This window comes from Lathamus discolor, chromosome Z, assembly GCF_037157495.1.
Source record: "Lathamus discolor isolate bLatDis1 chromosome Z, bLatDis1.hap1, whole genome shotgun sequence".
Classification (NCBI taxonomy): Eukaryota; Metazoa; Chordata; class Aves; order Psittaciformes; family Psittacidae; genus Lathamus; species Lathamus discolor.
Genome location: NC_088909.1, coordinates 25,147,956 through 25,169,843, shown reverse-complemented (window position 1 = coordinate 25,169,843; position 21,888 = coordinate 25,147,956). Strand labels below are relative to the sequence as shown.

The 21,888-nt window shown below is 57.0% G+C and overlaps 2 protein-coding genes across 2 annotated transcripts in view; both read right to left on the bottom strand.

Moving 5' to 3' along the window:
* LOC136005893 (hydrocephalus-inducing protein-like) overlaps window positions 1-9,967 on the bottom strand; it is a 54,467-nt gene extending 44,500 nt beyond the window's left edge. The window contains exons 1-5 of the mRNA XM_065663784.1: window positions 9,959-9,967; window positions 9,779-9,859; window positions 9,467-9,661; window positions 3,268-3,384; window positions 1,787-1,906 (exon numbers count right to left, since the gene is read on the bottom strand). Of these exons, the coding sequence (XP_065519856.1) occupies window positions 1,787-1,906; window positions 3,268-3,384; window positions 9,467-9,661; window positions 9,779-9,859; window positions 9,959-9,967 (522 nt within the window). The remainder of the gene's footprint in view (window positions 1-1,786; window positions 1,907-3,267; window positions 3,385-9,466; window positions 9,662-9,778; window positions 9,860-9,958) is intronic.
* Window positions 9,968-10,004: 37 nt separating this feature from the next.
* Window positions 10,005-21,888, bottom strand: part of LOC136005892 (hydrocephalus-inducing protein homolog) — a gene marked incomplete at its 5' end in the record, with an annotated part of 47,454 nt that continues 35,570 nt past the window's right edge. Inside the window, 15 exons of the mRNA XM_065663783.1 lie at window positions 10,005-10,181; window positions 10,770-11,000; window positions 11,249-11,399; window positions 11,699-11,862; window positions 13,235-13,432; window positions 14,227-14,419; window positions 14,778-14,992; window positions 16,395-16,559; window positions 17,297-17,446; window positions 17,842-18,033; window positions 18,121-18,248; window positions 19,097-19,233; window positions 20,103-20,236; window positions 20,967-21,097; window positions 21,557-21,734. Of these exons, the coding sequence (XP_065519855.1) occupies window positions 10,005-10,181; window positions 10,770-11,000; window positions 11,249-11,399; window positions 11,699-11,862; window positions 13,235-13,432; window positions 14,227-14,419; window positions 14,778-14,992; window positions 16,395-16,559; window positions 17,297-17,446; window positions 17,842-18,033; window positions 18,121-18,248; window positions 19,097-19,233; window positions 20,103-20,236; window positions 20,967-21,097; window positions 21,557-21,734 (2,544 nt within the window). The remainder of the gene's footprint in view (window positions 10,182-10,769; window positions 11,001-11,248; window positions 11,400-11,698; window positions 11,863-13,234; window positions 13,433-14,226; window positions 14,420-14,777; window positions 14,993-16,394; window positions 16,560-17,296; window positions 17,447-17,841; window positions 18,034-18,120; window positions 18,249-19,096; window positions 19,234-20,102; window positions 20,237-20,966; window positions 21,098-21,556; window positions 21,735-21,888) is intronic.

The window sequence follows — 21,888 nt, the reverse complement described above, 5'->3', positions numbered from 1 at the left end:
GTTTTCCTTAGAGCTGATCTGCCTTTTACACCAGGGCTCTCCGACGCCTGAGGTTGTACCAGCTTCACAACTGATTCATTTTGGGTAAAATCAACAGTTCACACACTGCCTCCCCTTCACAGGGCATAGAAATCCCAAGCTGCAGCTGTTACCAGTCTATTACGTTTTATTGGGAATGGCACCAACATCAATGCAGGTGTTGTTTTCCACTTGGGAAGCACGAATAGAGCAAATTCACTGTTTGCCTCTTTGCTGGTACTTGGCAAAGGCAAACATTCTGAGGTGCTGCACGGATGAGGGAGCAGCTGAAGCCAAAAGGCACAGTGGGAATGAAGCAGAGCAGTAGGAAAAGAGAAGCTGAGGCCCATTTTAATAAGCAAAGGGCACACCTGCAGCAAAGATTGCCCAAAGTCACTGTGAACCACACCAGTGGTGTCCCTTGGGCATAGGTACCCACATTGCAACTTCCCAGTATGCCCAAGCTACACCAGGAATGACACAGTACTCTCTGGGAGTAACTGAGGGACCATACCTTCATCCTTCCTTGCCAAAGGCTCTTCCATGCTCTACCACGTCCCTGTAAAACCTGTTATCTCAGGAGATACTCTGACTTCTCTTGCTGTTCCTCCCCCTACATTAAGCCCTGACGGTGTCACTCCTTTTGTCCCCTCCTTTGTTTCTCCCAACAGGGAGATTTGAGGAGGGCGTTAATTCACCTGCACACTTCCACCTCCCCCCCGCTCCCCGCTGTGCCCTCCTCTCACACACACGTCTTGCTCTTTCTTACACAACCGGATCCTGAATTACGCCTGTTTCTCACCTTTCTCTGCTTCCAGCACACTTCCTCTTACGTACCAAGAGAATCCCTGTGCGGAAGAAAGCGCTCCGCGACAGGACGTTGAACTCAGCCCCTTTCCTCCCTCCTGTCTTTTCCCACCAGCTTGCTCTTGGCACATGCCTCACTGGAGCAAACGTTTCCCCAGCTGAAATTCAAAAGGTCTCCATTTCCCCCTCTACAGCAGAGCAGAACAAAGTTGCTGCCACTTCTCAACTTCTCCCTGCTCATTTTTCTTAGGAAATCTCAACAGGATCACAATCTTTCCCGTTCAAGTTGGAGACCTTCAGGAGCACATTACCCTGCCTGTGCTGGGATTCTCCAAAGAGAAAGCACAGCCACGCTGGCTTAGAAACACCTGAGCAGAACCGAACTAAGCTTAGCAGGAGCCTCAAGTGGCACCTCAAGTCCTCCCCTTTAACTGCTGCTGCTAAGCCAGCCTGTTTCCCCTGCTCTTCCAAAACACCCAGCCTGGAGTGCTAATGCCAGGAGTTACAACTTACTCCAGCACAAAGTGGAGAAAACTCAAGCCCTGTGCTTTGACACGGAGTTGCACACAGGGGGCTCAACAGGCTGAGAGAGGGAAACATGCCCTGCCAGAAACCAGGATTAACCAAGGAGCCACCGGGACATGGTGCACACTCGCGGTAAAGCATGACAGCAGGCAAGCACTGCCCAGCCCTCGACATTCCCATCAGTCCAGGGCTTTCAAGGGGAAGCATGCTGGCTCAGAAAGCTCCTTTGGCTTAGTTACCACCAGTGCGCGGCCAAAACCAGCGGCAGAATCCCCAGCATGGCAACATTTCCCCCATCTTGCAGAATCACGCTGCTGAGACATTTTATTCTGGATGCGCTGCGCTGCAGCAGGTAACTTGCTCTGCTGCACACCACGTGAATTCCACTGCTCTCCTCCTCCAGCCCAGTGCTCAGCCTCCACAGCCCAGCACTTACCCTGTCGATGTTCCTCAGAGCTAGCGCCGCTATGTAGAACTGGCGGGGAACGTAGTTCTCAAACACCACCTCCGATGGGAACGGCTGGAACAACCTCTGGTCCAGGCCAACTGCTGAGAACTGCAGATGCAAGACAGAGCAGAGAGAGCTTCAGCTGCTGGGAGAAAGATTAACGAATGAAGATCCCACACTGATCTCCAGTAAATACAGTCTCTTGGTGAGTACATCTGCCCAGCTCACACTAGGAGATGGGAGCCCACCCACCTCCGCTCTCAGCTCACAAAACGTTTCTGGACCATGTTGAGCAGCCTCAAGCTAAGAAGCTCTTTTGCAGGCTGTTTCTCCAGGCTGCCTTCTCCAAAAGGCAAAGCAGCGCCCACCTCCAGCAGAGCCCTCTGCTAAGGGGCTCACTCAGCTCCAGACGCTTGCTGGAACAGTCACGAGCACTCAGGGAGCAAGCAAAACCCAGGAGTTTCCAGGAGCCTCCACAGGAAACAATTTGCAGGTGAACTTCCCTCTGAGACAGCGAGACTGAGTCCCACGCATCCCAAATATCTTTTTGGTTTTTTGATGCAGACCCGAGAAACCAGTCGGAAGACACCAGTACCAGGGAGGAAAGGCCAACAAGAAAGTAACAGGGCAGGAGGGAAACAGACAAATGAGGTGAATGCTGGATGGGGATGAAGTTTCAGCTGAAGTCTCAGCATCACGGGGCAACTTGAGCTAGACTGCAATTCGTATCCCCTTTCCCCACGAGCTTTAAGTTGATGCTTCACTGTATTCTCTTACTGCTCGTTTCTTGAACACCGCTGCAGAAGCAGCTCTGAAAAATGCACGCAAAGACCAAACGCTGACCCAGCAGAGGCAGTACTTGGAGATAATTCCTCCCTGCTTGCTCTCCCCTCTCCCAGCTGCACTGCTGTCACTCGAGAGACACAGGCAGCTCTCCCGCTTCTCCACAAAAGCCACGCTCAGGCCGAGCCCAGTAGCTGTAGCACTGCCAGTTATTTGGGCGCCCGTCTTACGTGTTCCCACCTCCTGTGCTGCCTGGGGCAACCCGTAACCGATGTGCTACATCAGGTCTCTTGCTGGCAGCTTTCTGCTCAACAGCCTACCTCAGTCATCCACCCACCTGGACTGTGTGTTAGACTGAGCAGTCCTGCAAGAAAAGCAGCTTTGAACATCCATCTAAGAGAACACTGATCCAGGCAAAGCGCATCCACTCTTCTCTGCCCAGCAAAACCCACCCACTGCAGCAGAGGTTCCACTGCCTTTGTGCAGACCAGGACTTCAATGGCTCATTGGAGAAATGTGTTTTTTGCCTTTCCCCCAGCAGAAAGAACTCCACCACCACCAGTTGGAAATGACAACAGGACCTCATCACCAAGCTGCTTGGGTAAGCTGGAGGCAAGGCTGCCACAAGCACGTGCCCTCTTCAAATGTCACATCAAACGGCAAGGAGAAGAGCAGGGAAAGGCTACCTTTTGATGGGAGACTTCACCCATGTCCCGAAGCTGGGTAGCCCAGGGACGCCTCATCTCCCGAGGGCTGGCCAGCCTCTGCCTGGTGGTGAGAGACTCTTCTGCCTCTCTGACCAGCTTCGGATTACGAGATGCTACCACTCTGCTCTGGAATCCATCCGCCCTTCTGGAGGACCTCATGGGCCGGGGGGTCTTGCCACTGGCCATGTCGCAGAGGTCGCCTGGAAGAAGCAACAGTTGGACAATCCACAACCCCAGAACCTTAAAACCCTGGACCCATGGAACCCTGGAACCCCGCAACCTCAGGCAAGGGCTCTTAAAGCTCACCCAGTTCCAACCCCCTGCCACGGGCAGGGACACCTTCCACTAGGGCAGGTTGCTCCAAGCCCCGTCCAACCTGGCCTTGAACGCTGCCAGGGATGGGGCAGCCACAGCTTCTCTGGGCAACCTGTGCCAGGGCCTCGCCATTCCTGGCACACCCAAAGGACACAGCTGTGTCTCCAGCCTCTGGCATCCTTCCTAAGCGGAGAACACAGGGCCTCCCCACCCTCATTCATGATTAGACCATATTTAGGCTCCATTCATAGACGTAAAACCCCACAACAAACAGACCCTGAGCCAAAACAGCCTTTTGCTCTGGGGGCAGTCCCACGAGCCACACAGACGCACCAGGCGCTACTGGCACTTCTCACCCTCTCTGCAAGGAGCCTGATGATGTTTCTAACTAAGTCAGCACAGAGTTCAAGACTCTGATTAAGAACTATAGTTTCTCAAGGCTACTTTGCCTGGCTCACGTTACAAAGATTATCTGGCAAAAACGGCTCCTTCCAGGCAGGAAATCACCCCACTGCCCAAGAGCATTTCTCCATGCAGAAGGACGCCCTAATTTTCACTTGTTAACACCCAAACTCCAGGCTCCCTCCAGGCACTCCAGGCTGCCACAGCAGGAAAAAAGCAGGAAACCATCGAAGGCACATGAGCAATTAGCTCAGAGCTACGTAAAATCCAGGATGATATTCCCTCCTGCTTCCCTGTGCTCCACATCACCTCTGCTGTGTGCACTTGCTGTACACAGCAAGACAGCATCTAGGCAAAGATGGCCATTCCCTGCCCCTCGACTGCTCCCCACACCCTGCAAGCAAGGCAATCACTTCATTCCTTTACTGCCAAGGCAGCGACAGCACGGCACGTGTTTGTGGTGCCGGGCCCTCCACGGCTTCAGGAAACAAGGCTACCGTTTCCTTTTGTCCTTGCAAGAAACTCCAGAGCTCTGCACTGCCCTACGGACAGGAGGACCTGCTGCAGCAAGAGCTGGGATTTAGAGCTGGAAATAACTCCTTTTCAAGGGAGAAACCTAATGGGGATGATCCAGCATTAAGCTGGGTTTCAGTGGTTTCTTACCGGGTCTTAAGAATAACTGCCTTATTCGTTCCAATTCTCCCAGCTGTGATTTCACTTCACTTGAAACGAACCCTGTCGTCGCCCCCACAACGCTTATTTCCAGAGGGCTTCCAACCTCCACAGCCCAGCCAGCCCAGCAGCTTCCCCCCGCGCCCTGGAGCAAGGCTCTTCCACAGCCCCAGAGCCTGCAGGGACCAGCCTCCCAGAGGAGCAGGAAAGGAGCACAACGGAGCAATCGGGCACATCTCCCTGCAGGGGCAGGACAAACCAGCCACCAGGACACAGCACCCCTCCAGCCCACCACCCCACGGCTCCCTGCTCCCCACCTCAGACAGCCAAGGCTCCCTTTGCTGCAGGACCTACAGCCTAGCTCCAAGTCTCTACCCTCACTGCAAGTTGCACGGCAATTTCAGAGCCCGTTCAAGCCCTTCTACCTGCCCAGCCCTGCTCTTAGCCCAGGGATGTTTAAATCCTGCCGGCTATCACACAACTGCCCCATCCCTGCTGCCAGCGGAGCTGCCTCCTCCCTGCCCAGGGCCAGACGCTACCTGAGCACGGGTGATTCACGCTTCTCCTGGAGGATTCCTCCGTGCGGGGCCCAGCCTTGGCTCCTGAATGCCCTCGCGCTGCTCGGCAGCTGTGGGCAGCTGCAGGGACAGGAGCCGCCCAGGGACGCCTCGGTGTGGCTCTTGCCCACCAGCACAGCAGCTAACTGCTGCTGGGCTGCCAACAGCCAGGGGAACCTGGGCAGCAAAGGACAGGGCTGGCACCTGGGCTGCCCAGCCCCTCTCCTCAACGCTCTGGCTTTGCCAGCTAGGGCAGGGTTTCACCAGCGCCTCGAGGAAGCAGAGCTCAGAGCCTGACAGTAGCTCAAGCCTGCTCCTGCCTCAGCGGCTCAGCAACTCCTGCTCTCACTGGGCCACGGCTGCTGCTCGCATTTAACAGCAGCAGCTCCCCTGTACGTCACAATAGGCGAGGGCCACACGTGGCTTCCACGGCCACCGCAGGGCCTTGCTAAAGCTACAGCCTTGCGGATCCCTGCAGCCCCCCTACGCCTTCAATGTCTCCCCCGCAGTGAAGCCCTGCACCAGGGCTAAAGTTCACTTTACAGCAGCATTTGGTCACGCTCCGTGAGCGACACATAAATTGCTGGAGACACCGCAGATGAGCCAAGAATTTCTCTGCTTCAGCAGGAAAGAAAAAAGCTTCCGCACTGACTACAAAGCAACCATTTAATTCCTACTTTGCTGGCCCACGAGGAGCCCCGCCACACCAGGGCCATGGCCAGCCTGCCTTTGGGGTGACCCCTGTTGCTGTCCCTGGTGAGCACCCGTCGATGACTTTGTACCCATTAAGCCTGCGCACACGGGCACACGCACCACACAAGGCCACCCAACTGCCCGGGGCATCTCAGCTGCCAGGAGCTTCACACGTTTGCAGCACAGCGTTTGCCAGAAACAAAAGCTTCCCATGAGACTCGGGGCCACAGGCAAAGCAAATCCTCACACCTGCCTGGCGGGGAACGTGGAGCCCTCACTTTGAAACCAACACTCATCATCTGGGCCTTTACAACACAGGCAGGGAGGATATGAGCCCCGAGTGCTAACTGGCTCTCCAGGCAGCCAGCCTCTGGAAACACTCCAAAACATGTCCCGCACCATGTCCAGCCACGAATCCAGCTGGAAACTGGAGAGCTCAGGCAAAGACACCTCAGGCGTGACACCCCTGTGTGCTGAAGGCACCAAGGCAGAAGCTCTCTAACTAAAGGAAACCTCTTACAAAAGCTCTACCACAGCTGACATCATTAATAGGAGCCCACTAGTAGAGCTTCCTGCTATTTCCTTCATAACCTTCAACTGCCAGCCAACGCTGAGACAGCCCAAGCTCCCTTCCAGGGTCATAGAATCATAGAATAGTTAGGGTTGGAAAGGGCCTCAAGATCATCTAGTTCCAACCCCCCTGCCATGGCCAGGGACACCTCACGCTAAACCATCCCACGCAAGGCTTCATCCAACCTGGCCTCGCACACCGCCAGGGATGGAGCACTCACAACCTCCCTGGGCAACCCATTCCAGTGTCTCACCACCCTAACAGGAAAGAATTTCCTCCTTAGATCCAATCTAAACTTCCCCTGTTTAAGTTTTAACCCCTTACCCCTTGTGCTGTCACTACAGTCCCTGATGAAGAGTCCCTCCCCAGCATCCCTATAGGCCCCCTTCAGGTACTGGAAGGCTGCTATTAGGTCCCCACGCAGCCTTCTCTTCTCCACGCTGAACAGCCCCAACTTGCTCAGCCTATCTTCATACGGGAGGCGCTCCAGTCCCCTGATCATCCTCGTGGCCCTCCTCTGGACTTGTTCCAGCAGTTCCATGTCCTTTTTATGTCGAGGACACCAGAACTGCACACAATACTCCAGGTGAGGTCTCACAAGAGCAGAGTAGAGGGGCAGGGTCACCTCTTTCGACCTGCTGGTCTCGCTCCTTTTGATGCAGCCCAGGATACGGTTGGCTTTCTGGGCTGCGAGCGCACACTGCCGGCTCATGTTCATTTCCTCATCGACCAGCACCCCCAGGTCCTTCTCTGCAGGGCCGCTCTGAATCTCTTCTTTGCCCAACCTGTAGCTGTGCCTGGGATTGCTCCAACCCAGGTGTAGGACCTTGCACTTGTCCTGGTTGAACTTCATAAGGTTGGCATCAGCCCACCTTACAAGCGTGTCAAGGTCCCTCTGGATGGCATCCCTTCCCTCCAGCATATCAACCGGACCACACAGCTTGGTGTCACTGGCAAACTTGCTGAGGGCGCACTCAAGCCCACTGTCCATGTCAGCGACAAAGATGTTGAGTAAGACCGGTCCCAACACCGCTCCCTGAGGGACACCACTCGTTACCGGTCTCCAGCCGGACATCGAGCCATTGAGCACAACTCTTTGCCTGCGGCCGTCCAGCCAGTTCTTTATCCACCGAGTGGTCCATCCATCAAATTGATATCTCTCCAATTCAGAGAGAAGGATGTCGTGTGGGACAGTGTCAAACGCTTTGCACAAGTCCAGGTAGATGACATCAACTGCTTTACCCTTGTCCATCAGTTCTGTAGCCCCATCATAGAAGGCCACCACATTGGTCAGGCAGGATTTCCCCTTAGTGAAGCCATGCTGGCTGTCACCAAGCACCTTGTTGTTTTTCATGTGCCTTAGCATGCTGTCCAGGAGAATGTGCTCCAAGATTTTACCAGGCACAGAGGTGAGACTCACTGCTCTGTATTTCCCCGCGTCTTCCATTTTCCCCTTCTTGAAAATGGGGAATATATTTCCCGTTTTCCAGTCGTCGGGAACTTCACCTGGCTGCCATTATTTTTCAAATATGATGGCCAGTAGCTTAGCAACGTCATTCGCCAGCTCCTTCAGGACCCGCGGATGGATTCCATCAGGTTCCATGGACTTGTGCACGTTCAGGTTCTTAAGACGGTCTTGAACCAGATCCTCTCCTATAGTGGGCCTAAGGTCTTCATTCTCAAATTTTTACCTTTAAGTGGAACCGACTGAAGTCTTAACCGCGCTTTCCCAAAGAATCTTAGAGAATAACAGAATCGTAGAACGCTTTGGATTGGAAAGGACCTTAAGATCCTCTAGTTCCAACACCCTGTCACAGGGAGGGACACCTCACACAAGAACATGGTGCCCAAGCCCCGTCCAACCTGGCCTTGAACACTGCCAGGGATGGAGCATTCACCACTGCTTTGGGCAACCTGTGCCAGTGCCCCACCACCCGCACAGTGAAGAATTTCTTCCTTCTAGCTAACCTGAACTTCCTCTGTTTCACTTTAAGCCCATCACCCCTTGTCCTCTTGATACAGTCCCTGATCAAGAGTCCCTCCCCAGCATGCTGGTAGGCCCCCTTCAGATACTGGAAGGCTGCTATGAGGTCTCCACCCCGCCTTCCCTTCTCCACGCTGAACAGCCCCAGCTTTCTCAGCCTGTCTTTGTACAGGAGCTGCTCCATCCCCCTTAGCATCCTCGTGGCCCTCCTCTGGATTTGCTCCAACAGCTCTAGGTCCTTCTGTTGAGGACACCAGAACTGTACACTGTGCTCCCAGTGGGGGTCTCATGAGAGCAGAGGAGCAGGATCACCTCCCTTGACCTGCTGGTCATGCTCTTGGTGATACAGCCCAGGACACAGGGGGTTTCCGGGCTCAAGCGCACGCTGAAGCGCCTCATGTTCCAACCCCCAGGTCCTTCTCCTCACGCTGCTCTGAATCACTTCTCTGCGCAGCCTGCAGCTGTGCCTGGGATTGCCCTGACCCAGGGGCAGGAGCCTGCACTCGGCTTTGCTGAACTTCATGAGGCTGGCCACCTCTCCAGCATGTGCAGGTCCCTCTGGATGCCATCCCTTCCCTCCAGCGCGCCGGCTGCACCACACAGCTTGGTGTTGTCTGCAAGCTTGCTGAGGGCGCTCGATCCCACTGTCTGGGTCAGCGACAAAGATGTTGAACAGGGTCTGCCCCAACACCGACCCCTGACGGACACCATTCGTCACTGGTCTCCGTTTACACATTGAGCCATTGACCGCGACTCTCTGTGTGCAGTCATCCAGCCAATTCCTTGTCCAGCGGCTGTGCATCCAGCGAATTCATGCCTCTCCCGTTTAGAGACAAGGACGTCGTGTGGGAGGATGCTAAATGAAATTTATTGGCTCCAGAGAGCACGAACGTGGCGGGAAGGGCCAGGGGCAGCTGGTCACTTGCGGGTGGAGGGCAGGCCCCGGAGGTGGTAGATCCAGGAGCCGCCAGGGCAAGAGACCACCAGCCTGCTGGTGACAGGAGCCAGGCCGCCCGTGAAGGAGACGGTGATGGTGGTGCTGCTCTTGGCGCGCAGCATCTCGGGGGCCCTGACGCTGAAGGCCGGGTGCTTTACGGCATACTGGAACGCCGTGGCCCTCGGGAAGACGTTCCTGAAGGAGATGGAGGTGGTGCCGCCGGCTGGGATGAGGAAGGGGCCCTGGGGTTCAGGGGGCAGCGCAAGGCCGATGAGTGGGATGCAGTACTGCCCGCCCAGTGCAGAGCTGAGCTGCAGCGTGGCCTTGGCTTTGCCCAGGTGGCAGGGCTCAAAGGTCACTTCCACGTTCAGCTCCGAGCCCCCAGCGCTGGCGGGTGCCGCACTGATGGATTTTGCCGTCCGGAAGTCGGCACAGTCGGTCTGCGCAGGGGAGACAAGAGATTATGGGGGGTTGGTCACAACAGCAGAGCCAGCGCCTCGGGAAGAACACGATGGTCCCCTGGCCCTGGCCCGTCCCACCCAGACCATAGCCCTGGTGAGTGCCTGCGGTGAATGGGCCCTGGGCTCACATGGCCACCCTGGCTCTGCCAGGCCACGCCAGAGGCACTCGGACCCCCTGGTGGAGAGGGCTGGTGCTGGCCAGAGGAGCTGCCTCCCAGCCAGAGCCCCGGCAGCCCGGGCTCACCTGTAGGAGGTACTCGGTCTCCTGCTGGGCGAAATTCCGTATTTTGGTGGTGATGGTCTGACGGGAGCCCAGCGTGGTGCGGAAATACACGGGCTTCTCTGGCCTGCTCGAGGTGGCTTTCAGCTGCAGGTTGTAAGACAGAGAGCCCAAGTCGCTGCTCTGGAGCACCAGGTGCCCCGTGCTCTCACCCGTTTTCAGGGGCTGATACTCCAAGACAAGATCCGCCTGGGAGGAAGGAAGGAAAAAGCCACGGCATCAGGCACAGGCAGGGAACACGTGTGCCTGAGAAGGGGGCAGCTGGTCCCTGCTCTGCTCAGGCAGCGCTTGAAGGCTGGGCTGCCTTCCCCGCTCTGACTCCCTCTCTCTCGGGCACAGCCTTGCTCCTTCTGGGGGACGGTTCACTCAGGGACAGATCCCAACAGCTCAGAGCCCTCCAGCATGATGCCAGAAGCTGCCCACCCTAAAAAGCCCCTGTGCTCCCCCAGGGCACACACCACCTCCTGTCAATGCAGGCTGCAGACAACCTGGCCGCGGGATCAGGCTTGTCCTGCAGCCACTGGCTCCTTTCAGGCATCACCCTCCAAGAGCCCCCCCTCCGGCCACGAGTAGGGAGAGCAGAGTGAGCTGGAGGAGCTTTGCTCCTACCTTTGACTGTGCAGGAACAGTAAAGTGATGTGGAACGCTGACGTCCGGCACTTTGCAGTTGATGGCAAACGTCACCGGGACAGGCAGAGGGTTGTCCACCTTGACGGTGGAGAACGCTCTCTGCCGAACGGCGGTGCTCATTTCAACAGTGCCGATGGGTCCCGAAGCCATCACCTTGAAAGTCACCATGTGGAACAAGTACTCTCCGGTTGTCTCGTTGAGGAAGGTCACCTGAATCAGACAGAAAGGGAAGTGCTGCTCATTCCACACAGGAAAACAGACCCGGAAGAGCCCACCGAGCTCAGCGCCCTGCTTCCAGGAATGGCTATGAGCACCCAGCGAGGAGGAGTGCAAGACCAGAGAAAGCACCTGTGGTATTTCATAGGACCCGTGCACGTGGAGGTATGAAAACGGGCGTGTAGCTTCTCAGTGAGCCAACAGCTCCTTGAAGGGCCCTGCAGACCAGTGTCCTCACTCACCTTTGCCCTGTAGACTCCTTCTTTGTAGGAGAAGAAGGTGAGCTGGTAGTCCTTCTTCGCAGAGCTCGGCACGTCGATGTATGAACACCCCTGCAGCACGGAACTGCTTTCCAGGTTCTCTGGTTTGAGCATGTCAATAACCACCAGGAACCTGCGGGTGAGAAGGACGCAGTGAAGGTCAACAGGAAGGACTCCCATAGGATACCCATCGTGCGGGGGTACAATACAGTCCCTCTCATCCTCAGTGCCTCGGGCACAGGGCGCCAGCTCTCACCCCCCTTGGAGGAAAGCCCTCCAGGATGGCTCTGCACAGGCAGAACGTGGGTATGGCCAGACACGGCCAAGGAGAGGGAAAAGCTTTCAGGAGGGAGCTTCCAGGCACTGGAAGCTTCCTTCCTTGTGCTGCTGCAGGGATTGCTCATGAGGCCAGACTCCCTGGGCTGGACTCACCTCTGTGGTCTCTGCAGCCAGTTGGACACAGGGATGAGCTCCGTGTGGGAATTCCTGCACGGAACCTGCCGGGAAATGGCCCCTGAACACCTGGGGGCTTCAGCAGTTCCTTCCAGCTGGTAGCGTAAGCCTGTCCCGTCCGGCAGGGGGAAGAAGATGGAGCCCTACAGACAACGAATAGGACAAGTCGGCTCTGGAGCACCCCTGGACAGTCCCACGCCTGAGGCTCTCACTGAGGCAGCTTTCAGCACGTCCAGCTGGCAGAGCTGTGACTGCAGCCCTGTCCCGCGCAGGAGGAGACAGACGCCAGCGTCGCACCTGCTCTGAGCTGCTTGTGAGCGGGTGCGTGGCCCACAGGACACGGCACAGCTACAGGACACAGAGGCATCATCTCTGGGCAAAGCAAGGAAACACGGGCCCTGCAGCAGAGCTGCTCTGCACATCCCAACACTCCCTTACTGGCCCCACTCACCTGGGCATGTCCCTGCCAGCCTGTGCTCACGCAGGGACAGCCGTGGGCAGGGGGTGGCCGTCCCTGATGAGCTCCATTGCCTCAGTCCTGCTGGCCTTAGCCCCAACAGCGCTGACCAGAGAGCAGCCTGTAAGCTGGCACAACAGGGGCCCCCAGACATGGGCCATGGAAAGCTCATATCCATGCTCATTCTGGGTGCCCGTGCATCCCAGACACCTGCCTCTGCCTCCACAGCAGCTGAAAGCTGCAAGACTCCTCACGCAGGCTGTACGTTAAAGAGATGCTGAGCACGTGCGACCCTAAGGGCACAGATCTGCTGAGCACCCTGGAGACTTGAGGCCAGAAATCTCTGACCTGGCCCACTGTAAGGCCAGCTGGAGCGGGACAAGGAGCGCGACAAGGACCCGGCAGCTCCAGCACCACAGAGCCCTTCTGAACTGACCCCTTGGATTTAGGAGCTTGTTGCTGGCCTGGCACAGAAAACATTGCAGAGGGGCCAGTCACCCCCATGTGCCCAGCCTGAGACCTGCAGGAAGGGCTCCTCCCAAAGCTCCTGCATGACCCTCAAGAGATCTCTCTCGTTTCCCACCTGCCTGCTCACGGCCAGGACGGCACTGACAAACTGCAGGGCAGCTTTGCCCTTCTTGCTCCCTGCAAGCTGCAGAAGGACACCAGCCAGGTGCTGCTGGCAGAAGTGGTTGTGCCCGGGGCTTGGAGAGCCTGTGCAGCCCGTGCGCTGAGCATGGGGGTCTCTGAGCCCCCTGGGCTGCCACAAGCAGCGACCCGGAGCTACGCAGAACAAACTTCATTTCTTGGCCTGCAGAAAGCCTGGCTTTTTACGTTAGCTGCTCCAACACGTTTGGTGCTCAGTCCCGACTTCCCATCTGCCCTTTGCCCGTGCCTGGCCCCCAGCCACCACAAAACCCAGCTTCCAACAGAGAGCACAGGACACCTTCAGCTTGGACAGGACCTCCAAAGGTCATCTCGGCCAACCTCCTGCCCAAAGGAGAGTGACCTACGAGGGTCATGCCACGAGGGTCAGCACGCTGGCACAGCTCACCTACCTGATGCTTCTTGTTCCCACAGCTCATGGTTAGGGGTCTGTAGGTGACCTGGTAGGCCTTTTCTTTTTGCCTGGCCTCCAGATGGATAAATTCAGGCCCTTTCCAGTATTTCCCCTCAACAATGGGCTGCAGGGTCCAGGCCTCGCTGCTCGGGTTCGACAGGAGGATGGTCTGGCTCTGCTTCTCACGCACATTGCAGCTGAAAGTCAGGGTCTGCAACAGAGGAGCACAGAGGCTGCGGGGTCGTACCCACAATCCTTGCCACTCTTCTCACGCTGGCTCTACACCAGGACCTGGAGCACGGGGAGCAGCTTTTCCTTGTCACATGCAAAAATTACACTTTGGCCACAGCTTTTGGAGTAAATCAAGCTGGTTGTTCTTGAAGAAGGGAGCAGAACAAGCCTTTCGCATGCTGGGTGAAAGGAAACTTCAGGGGAGTCCTGAAAGGAAACTGCTGTGCAAGGACAGATCTGCAGCCACACAGCCCTTTCCTTCATGGGCAGGATGAAGAGGAGCTCCATGCTCTCTTTGGGAGCAAGAGCCAACTGCTCCCAAGCTACCCCCTCCCAGGGGCTGGATGCAGATGCCTTGCCCCTTCCTACTGCTGAATGCCCTCCCCTGGCCCGGCACGGGGGAGAAGTGTGGCTGCGGGTGCAGTGCTGGGATACAGCGGGGTGGCTCTGTGGGGAGGGTCTCAGGAGAGCCCGGCAGGGTGCTCCCACGGCACGGGTGCTACAGTGCAGAGCCAGGACAACCGAGCTGCTCACTGGAGGAGCAACACCTCGAACAGGGGAGAAAGGCAATGACAGGGCTCAGGAACTCTGGCAGTCCTGCCCAGCACTTTCTCTCTGGGATACCCCGGCACAAGCCAGTCTGCGCTCGCAAGTGTCCTTCAGTTCCTGCCCTGGGAGAGATGTGGCGCAAATGCTGGGGTCCAGGGGCCCATCCTGTCCCTGCTGCGTTACCTCTCTGGTGCCAGGGGCCTCCACGCAGGATCCTGATAGCGTAAGGCGGAGCGCCTCGCTGCCCGGGATGAAGCACCGCAGCCCCTCGTACTGGACAGCCTGGCTCAGCTTCGACGGGCGGAAGGTCACAACGAAGGGGACATCCACCCCTGGCCTGATGTAACCCTTTGTGGGGCTGATAGAAAAGTCCGGCTGGAAGCTCTCCACGTCCCACAAAAACCTTGCCAAGGAAAGCACAAGGACAGGAAAGAAGGATTAGCCACGGGGAGCTGTCAAGGCAGGGTAAGTCTCAGCGTGAGGCTCTCCGTCTCTGGTGGGCTTTCCCACCACATCTCAGGCCTGATGCTGAGCCACCTGGCAATAAGGCTTCAGGCTGGGCAGGACCCACTGCACCCATCTCTAAATGAGCTTTTGCTCGTACCCCCTTGCTAACTGCCAGGGCCTGACTGCACGGCCATGGCTGCACGACTCTCCAGCGGGATGGAGAAGCAGAGAGGAGCTATCTGGGCACACTACGGCTCCTCACAACCCTCATCCAAGCAATCAGCCCTCAGAGAGGCGGGGGGGTCCTGCTTTACCTGACTCCTGCGTCGCCCGCGTTCCGCATGACGACGCGCCGGCACGTGTAGCTCTGCCGTACCACGGCTCCAAAGCTGAGCTGGTCCTGGTCCAAGCTCACGAGGCTGCCCTGGCAGGAGCCCCGCACCGCAAAGAGGGAGCGCACCAGCCCGCGGCACTCCAGCAGCACTTCCCCGCTGAACGGCTGCATGCGGCGCTTCGGGGAGAAGGTCACCTCCACTTTGCAGGTGTCTCCTCTGGCCTTCAGCTTTAGCTCCTTGCTGGGCTTCAAGCACAGAACCTACCCGAAGAGATGAGTGGAGACTATTTCATCTGGCAAGCCAGCTGCGGAGCCTCCCTCACCAGACTCAGGGAAGAGGCTTCCAATTCCTCTTCTGTCCGCACCAACACTGACCCAGTCCCACTCATTCCCTCGTAGGCATTCCTAGGTAATACCAAAGGTGTTTTCTGCCATGTGTCCACCTGGTCACGGTGAGGTCACCTCTGCCTTCTAAAGCTTTCATGGAAGTTCCAACAGAGCTGTAACCCTCCCTCTTTCAAGATTCACCTCCCTCGCCTTTCCAGATCTAAAATATGTGGCTGCATCCTGACCTATGCGTCTAAAACAGGTTAGAGGAATTGTGCCGCCTTCTCACTTGTGGCTCTCGGGGAGTCCTGGCACCCCGCTCAGCTGAAGCATTCACACTGCAAGCATCTGCTGGCAGAGCAGTGCCAGCAGGGAGGACGGGGCAGGCACAGGCAGCCAGGGCAGCCCACAGCTGTCATTAGCTACTACCTCCCACCCACAGCAGCTCATCGCTCCCTGCAGGCACGCTAAAGTGCTCTGCAGAGAAGGAATGGCACTTACCCCAGCTTCCTGCAACTCTGGCACGGTGGATGTGACTCTGAGCTTAAAGGCGAGAGGGCCTGCACTCTTGTTGGCTATGGTGACGATCTTCTTCACCGTCTGCCCAATGCAGATGTTTCCTAGCTTCACCACCTTTCCTGGTGGATGCACAACGTCAACCTGAGGCAGGAGGGATTGATATCAAGCCAAAGGAAAGAAGGAGAAGAGGTTTTCTGCCACTCTCGTGGCAGAAACACAAACCATGCTAGGCTGGGGAAGAGATGAGGAAATGAGAAAACCACGCTGGTTGCCACCTGCACTTTTAGCATTTGGATTTCATCTCACCTTCATTTCTATGCCCCTTCCTTGGGCCTCAACAGTCAGCTTCTCAGCCGGGGCACACGGAGGCAGCAACAAGCTGTTGTGGCTGTTGTCGTCTTTAGGTGTCCGTAGGAGCTGCGCACAGAGGGAAGAGAAACCACAGACAGCATGAGTTTCTGGACCTTCACCACGTGAACAGACTCCCCAGACGAGCCATCCCCTCCCATACTCTTTCCCCCCAGTGGCAGGGATTATCCAAGTCCCTCCACAGCCTGCCAGCAGAGCCGGCTAACCCTGGAATGCCACCGGGCTTTGCCCTGCGCGCTGCCCCCGTCTCCCTGGCACAAGCCTGGGAATGCTGGAGCGCTGGGAATCTCCAGGAGCGTGCACAGACCTTCCCCCTCACCTGCTCCTCAGCAAGGTGCTGCTGGTCAAACTCCAGTGAGTAAACCCCACAGGGGTTCTTCACCACCACTGTCCCCTCTTCCCCATGGCTCTGTGGCAGCAGCGGTCCCAGCTCGAGCTCTGCGGGGCTCAACTCCAGCCGTGGCTCCAGACCACATCCCAAGACCGGCACCCGCAGGCGTTGGCTGCTCTGGCAAATCTGGATCTGCAGCTCGCCCCGGTAGCACTTCTGCAAAGAAGCAGCACAGAAAGCTCCTCCGTGAAGCCCCAGGTGACAGCGCCTCCAAGGCAACAATCGCCCCAGGGTCAGGGGTCTTCTCAGCACCTCTAAGCTGAACCCAAACCAGGCAGTTACTTAGAGCAGGGGCTACAGCATCTGCATGGCTCTGAGTAACTGCGGTGAGTCCTGCTGGGGAGTGTAAGTGGTCAGTTGGCTACCAGATGGATCTAAAACAGCCTATCAGAGGTTTTCACCTAGTCGTGGGGGAGCGCAACGCACGTGAGAAAAGTCTGCTTTCTCAGACACAGTCCTGGCGCTGCAGCACCGGGCAAACATCAGCTGTGTGAAAGAGGCAGCTGAGCTCTCACTGGACAGAAATAAGGATCGTCTTCTCTGCTCAGTGCTTGGCTCTGGTCAAAGCCAGACACGAGACGCTGAAATCTCCACGAGCAATTGAAAGATCCCTGCGACTGTCCCCAGCCATGGAAGCACTTGGGTCCATCCTGTCACACGCTGCCAGTTTCCAAGTCACGGTGGCCACATGCAAACTGCCTTTGGGAATGCTCCACCATTTAAGCTGACTCCCAAACTGCGTGGGACCGTGCAGGGGAAACTGAGGAACGGTGGGCACAGGGCTGGCAGAAAGCTCCACGCGGAGGCAGAGCTCATTCCCCGCTCCCTGTGCTGGCCTCCCCTTACCACACTGCCCTGACAGTCCTCCTGGGGGTGACACCCACCAAACTCACCTCTTCCGTGGGTGAAAAACGGACTTGGACATGGCACTGCTGTCCTGGAGCGAGGGTTCCAGCTGAGGGCAGCACCTCAAAGCCACAGGGCGCGGGCCTCATCTCCTCCCGCAGCTTGTCACGCTCGCTCGCTGGCAGATGTTTGTCCACCTGCACACAGAAACCAGTCGCGTGAGGTCTCCTTGGTCTGCGAGGACAGACCCTCGGTTCCTGCAGTGCTCCGAGATGCTGGCATGGTGCAGGGAGCACCTTCATCCCACCCAGACGTGGCCACCCCTGCCTAGAACTGGAGGGCAAACATGTTGGCAGGGCAGGCAGATGGGGAGGCAGTGTCCTCGGAGGGGGAGGAATGGGTGAAGATGGCAGAGAAGTGAAGCGTCAGCTAGTGAGCAGGCCCAGGTGAACCAGCCTTGCTCTGTACCCTCAAAAGCTTCCTCAAGCGAGCTGCAGCCCAAGTGCTCAGGCAGCCAGAGGGGCGGGAAAGCCAAGAGAGGCAAAGAAAACCCAACCGAGAAGTTGTGTGTTACACGTTGTCTGTGCTTTACCTCCTTAACAGCCTCATTCATGCTCATGGACCATTTACAGGGGACCTGGGACGTGTTGTGGAGCTGGATGGTTTCTTCCTGCCACTGCCCACACTGGACAGAGGAGAACTCCAGCCTGTCCCTCGAGAGGCAGAGGGACGGCTCAGCCACAATGGCACGCAGGCGGACCTGGAACGTGGGGCCTCCTCTGACCTAGAGAAGGACAGAGCATCCAGTTGAGAGCCCGGCTGACACTCGCTGCTGTGCCCAACCTGCTGCCTGCCCCACAAGCTGGCCTACCTTGATGGGCAGGAGCACATCCACCTTTCCCAGGGGCACGTTGGCACTTTGTGGGTCGAAGCACACTTCAAATGTCTTGGTCTCACAGCAGGGCAGGCGCTTCACAAGGTCCAGGCACACGCTGAAGCCTGAACACAGGAAAATCAAGCAGCTGAGATACACAAGCAACAGGAAATGGCTCAGAAGCACGGCAAGGCCACAGGGGTGTCCTGGCTGGCAGCTCTGTGAAAGACCCCTTTCCATCTCCAGAGAAGCTGCTCTGCTCCCCTTGTCACTGCCCAAAGCAAAAGGATTTTCACAGCCAGAATCCAGGGGTTGCAGGGTAAAAACGAACCACATTGGTTGAGGAGCTCCAGCAATTCCTTCAGCAGGCATCTCAGGGAAGGACGCATACACCTCTCCAAAGGACAATTTCCAACTAAGATACCAAATGCTGTGGTGTTCCCTGGACAGCGGCTTAGAAGAGACGCCTGGCCACCCGTCACAGACAGCAGTCCCCGTGTGACGGAGCTGCAGCCTTACCCCAAGGCCTCTTTGCGAAGCCTGTTTCGATACGGCACAGGATCCCACAGGCCGTTCAATAAGGCTGAGCAGAAGTGCTCTGGCACTAGGAACTCTAAACAAAGCACTTCCGAACCACAGAGGGTCCATCTGGCTGCAACATAAACCCTCAGAGTGCACAAAGAAACTCCGATGGTGCTCACGGGAGCCAAGAGCAGCAGATGCTGAGAGGCGATCACGCTGATCAGCCCATCTGGCCCCTGCAATGACTTTTTAGGGCAGCCACAGGCAGACCAGGTCTCTGGGCACTGCTCGACAGAATTCAGGCTCTTGAACAGGGCACCGGCCAGAGGGGTACTAAGGAGGAAAAAGCTGCCCAAGGAAGTACTCAAATCTCCCCATGCCCAATGGCTCCAGCTGATGTGGCAGAGACAGCCCCTTCAAGCCCCCGTGAAGCCTCTTTACCACTGGTTACCTGTGTTATACAGGACATATCCATCGGCCTTGAAAGATGCAGGGAAGTGCCCGGTGTTGGTGAGCTTCACCATGTGTGTGTGGATGTCACCGGGAACGACATAGCCAAGGTCCAGGACGTATTCGGGCAGCTCAGCTCTGAAAGGAGGAGGAAGGACACTCTGTAAAGCCCAGCATGGCGTGGGGTGGAGAAGCAAATGGAGTGGATAATTCTGTATCCACTGCGGTGAAAACTCAAGCCAAGCCCAGGAAACCCAAGGCCTGACCTGAGCACCCAGTAATAAGACTTGGCTAAGTCATGGGGAGTGCAGGGCCTAGGATTTATCAGCCACCAACGGGATCTTCGAGTCAGTTTAAAGCGGGTACTGGACACAGTTCCTATGCTGTGAAAAGCCATTGCAGAGAAGTCCACTGCGTCTCCACGGGTCTCAATGAAACTGCTAAGCTGGTGTCCGGCCCAAGCCTGAAACTGCTTCAGGACCTTCTCACAGGATTTCCTTGCAGAGGATACCTCCACTGCTCTGCAGCCAGATCTGTCCCCAAAGCAGCGCTTGAGAGTATCGCGTGCAGTAACCAACACTACAAGATTGCTGTGAAGGTCTTTTTGCAGGCAATCCCACTTGGAAAAGCACATAAGGGATCTGGACCATTCCCTGCTCTTCCTGCTTAGTGGGGTCTGCTTCTCGGCACAAAGACACCGGCTTGGAGATGCCCCTTTCACAGCTGGTCAGCAGGGGTGGTGCCTGTGCTGTCTGCAAGGGCTTGCTGGTCTGCACCCCCTCAGCTCTGAGAACAGAACCCAGCAACTGTGGGGAGTGGAGCACCTCCAGAGCTCAGGGTAGCACTGTGCAAGTGAGGACACCGAGCTGCCCACAGGGAGCACGGCGTAGCTCTCAGCATCAGGCCCTTTCTGAAGTCTTCAGCTATTCCCAACTCTGAGACACAAGGAGCTCTCAGGGGCAGGGCTGCACTGCTACAGGAGACAGGCTACAGGAGTCCCTACTAACTTGAGAAGCCTCCGATGTACACGCTGGTGAAAGGCAGTGTCCTCCGGGGGACGGGAGGCGAGAGCTTTCTGCTGCTCCAGGGCATGTTCCTCAATCAGCATCTCCTCCATCTGCATCTGCAGCTGAGCATCCCACTGAGGAAAGGAAAGACAGGGGCTGGTTAGCCAAGGTCCTTCCCAAGGCACAAGCTTGTCTCGGGTGGAGGATCCCACTCTGCTCTTGTTGAGAGGGGCGACGGAGTCAGTCTGTCTCACTGATCGGTGTCTGTGACACTTCCTGCTCTCTCAGGCAGGATCATATCCCCACAGAAATGAACTCCAGTGTCTCTGCCTGCCCAGTTATCAAAGCTGATCTGGACAGACACACAAACAAGCCAGAAACCTTCCAAAGCTCCAAGTATGTCCCTGCCTCCAGTGAGTGCCAAAGCAGCCTGGACAAAAGCTCTCCTGGAAAGGGGACCATGAGAGAGCTGGAGCCTCCTGGAGATACAGAACACAGCACAGCCTCAGGCTGCATTCAGGCTGCTGCTTTACGCTCTGTAAACCTGGCAGGGCTTGGCCGGTGAGCAACAAACCCCCCAGCACCGCCCTGTGTGTCCTTCAGAGCACCAGAAACCCAACTGCCCGAGCACAGCTTTCAGCATCTCCCTGGCTGGGGTAGTCAGGAGCTGGCGCATCGCCACGAGGGACAACTCCCAGAGGTGGGCAGCCCAAGGGGCACGCTGAGCTGACACACTCCGTGGCCAGGGGTGTGCAGGGAGGTGCCCAGTGCCGGCAGGGCCCTGGGCAGCTGCCGTGGGGCGCAGGGGCTCCAGTGTCTCGCAGGAGGGTGGCACGTGCGGGACAGGGCAGCAGCTCTACTCACCACGGTGCCCGAGTCGTCCACGCGGGGCTCGGCTGCCACAGCCTCCCCCAGAGCAATGGCCTCTTCTCTCTGGCTGCCTTTGTCCAGCTTTTCTTTGGCCTTTAGGAGGATCTTCTCATATTTGGCGTTGCCTGAAAGCACAGGACACCACCCATAGCAGTGGGGCAGCACAAATCCCACGGAAGACGGGAAGCCCCATTCCCCCGACACCCAGACACAAACTGCTCCAGCAATGTAGGGAAAGGAGATGCTGCTGCTTCTCACCCCCACCCGTCTTTCTCGCCACACAGGAGCATCTCAGCCCCACAGCGTGATGCAAACCCAACCCCTGTCAAAATCCCTGCCAGCCTCTATTACAGCTTTCCCAAGCTTTTCTGCCCAGCCATCATCTTCCCAGACCTCTTGGCAAGCTGTGCACGATGGTTCCTGCGGCAAAGCCCACATGGGCTCGTCTGCCAGAGGCTAAAGAAGCAACCAGAGGGCTGACCTTGTCTGACAGCCCTGAAACCTCCAGGCCTGCTCGAGGTGCCTGTGAGCTGCCCTGTGGGCATATGGCATGGGGGAAAGCCGAGCAGACAGGCAGTGCTCACCTTTGATGTTCCTGGGCAGGTCCAAGTGGATCCTGGGAAAGGTCCCCTCTCCTTTCAGGGAGATTTTTTCTGGCTCCAGGTGACCCAGTTGGATCTGGAAAGCCCTGCAGAAGACTCCAGGCACTCCTGGCAGGTAATACACTTTCAGCACTTGCTGCTTGCCAGGTTCAACGTAACCCTGCAGGGCACACAAGAGGGAGGGACGCAGTGTACCAAAGAGGATTCACTGGAGGGATGGCTCACATGACAGATGCGCTGAGAACACAAGACAGGTTCTCATACATAAGGAAACATCAGACATCACCACCTCCAGCTTTCCTGTATCCAAACGC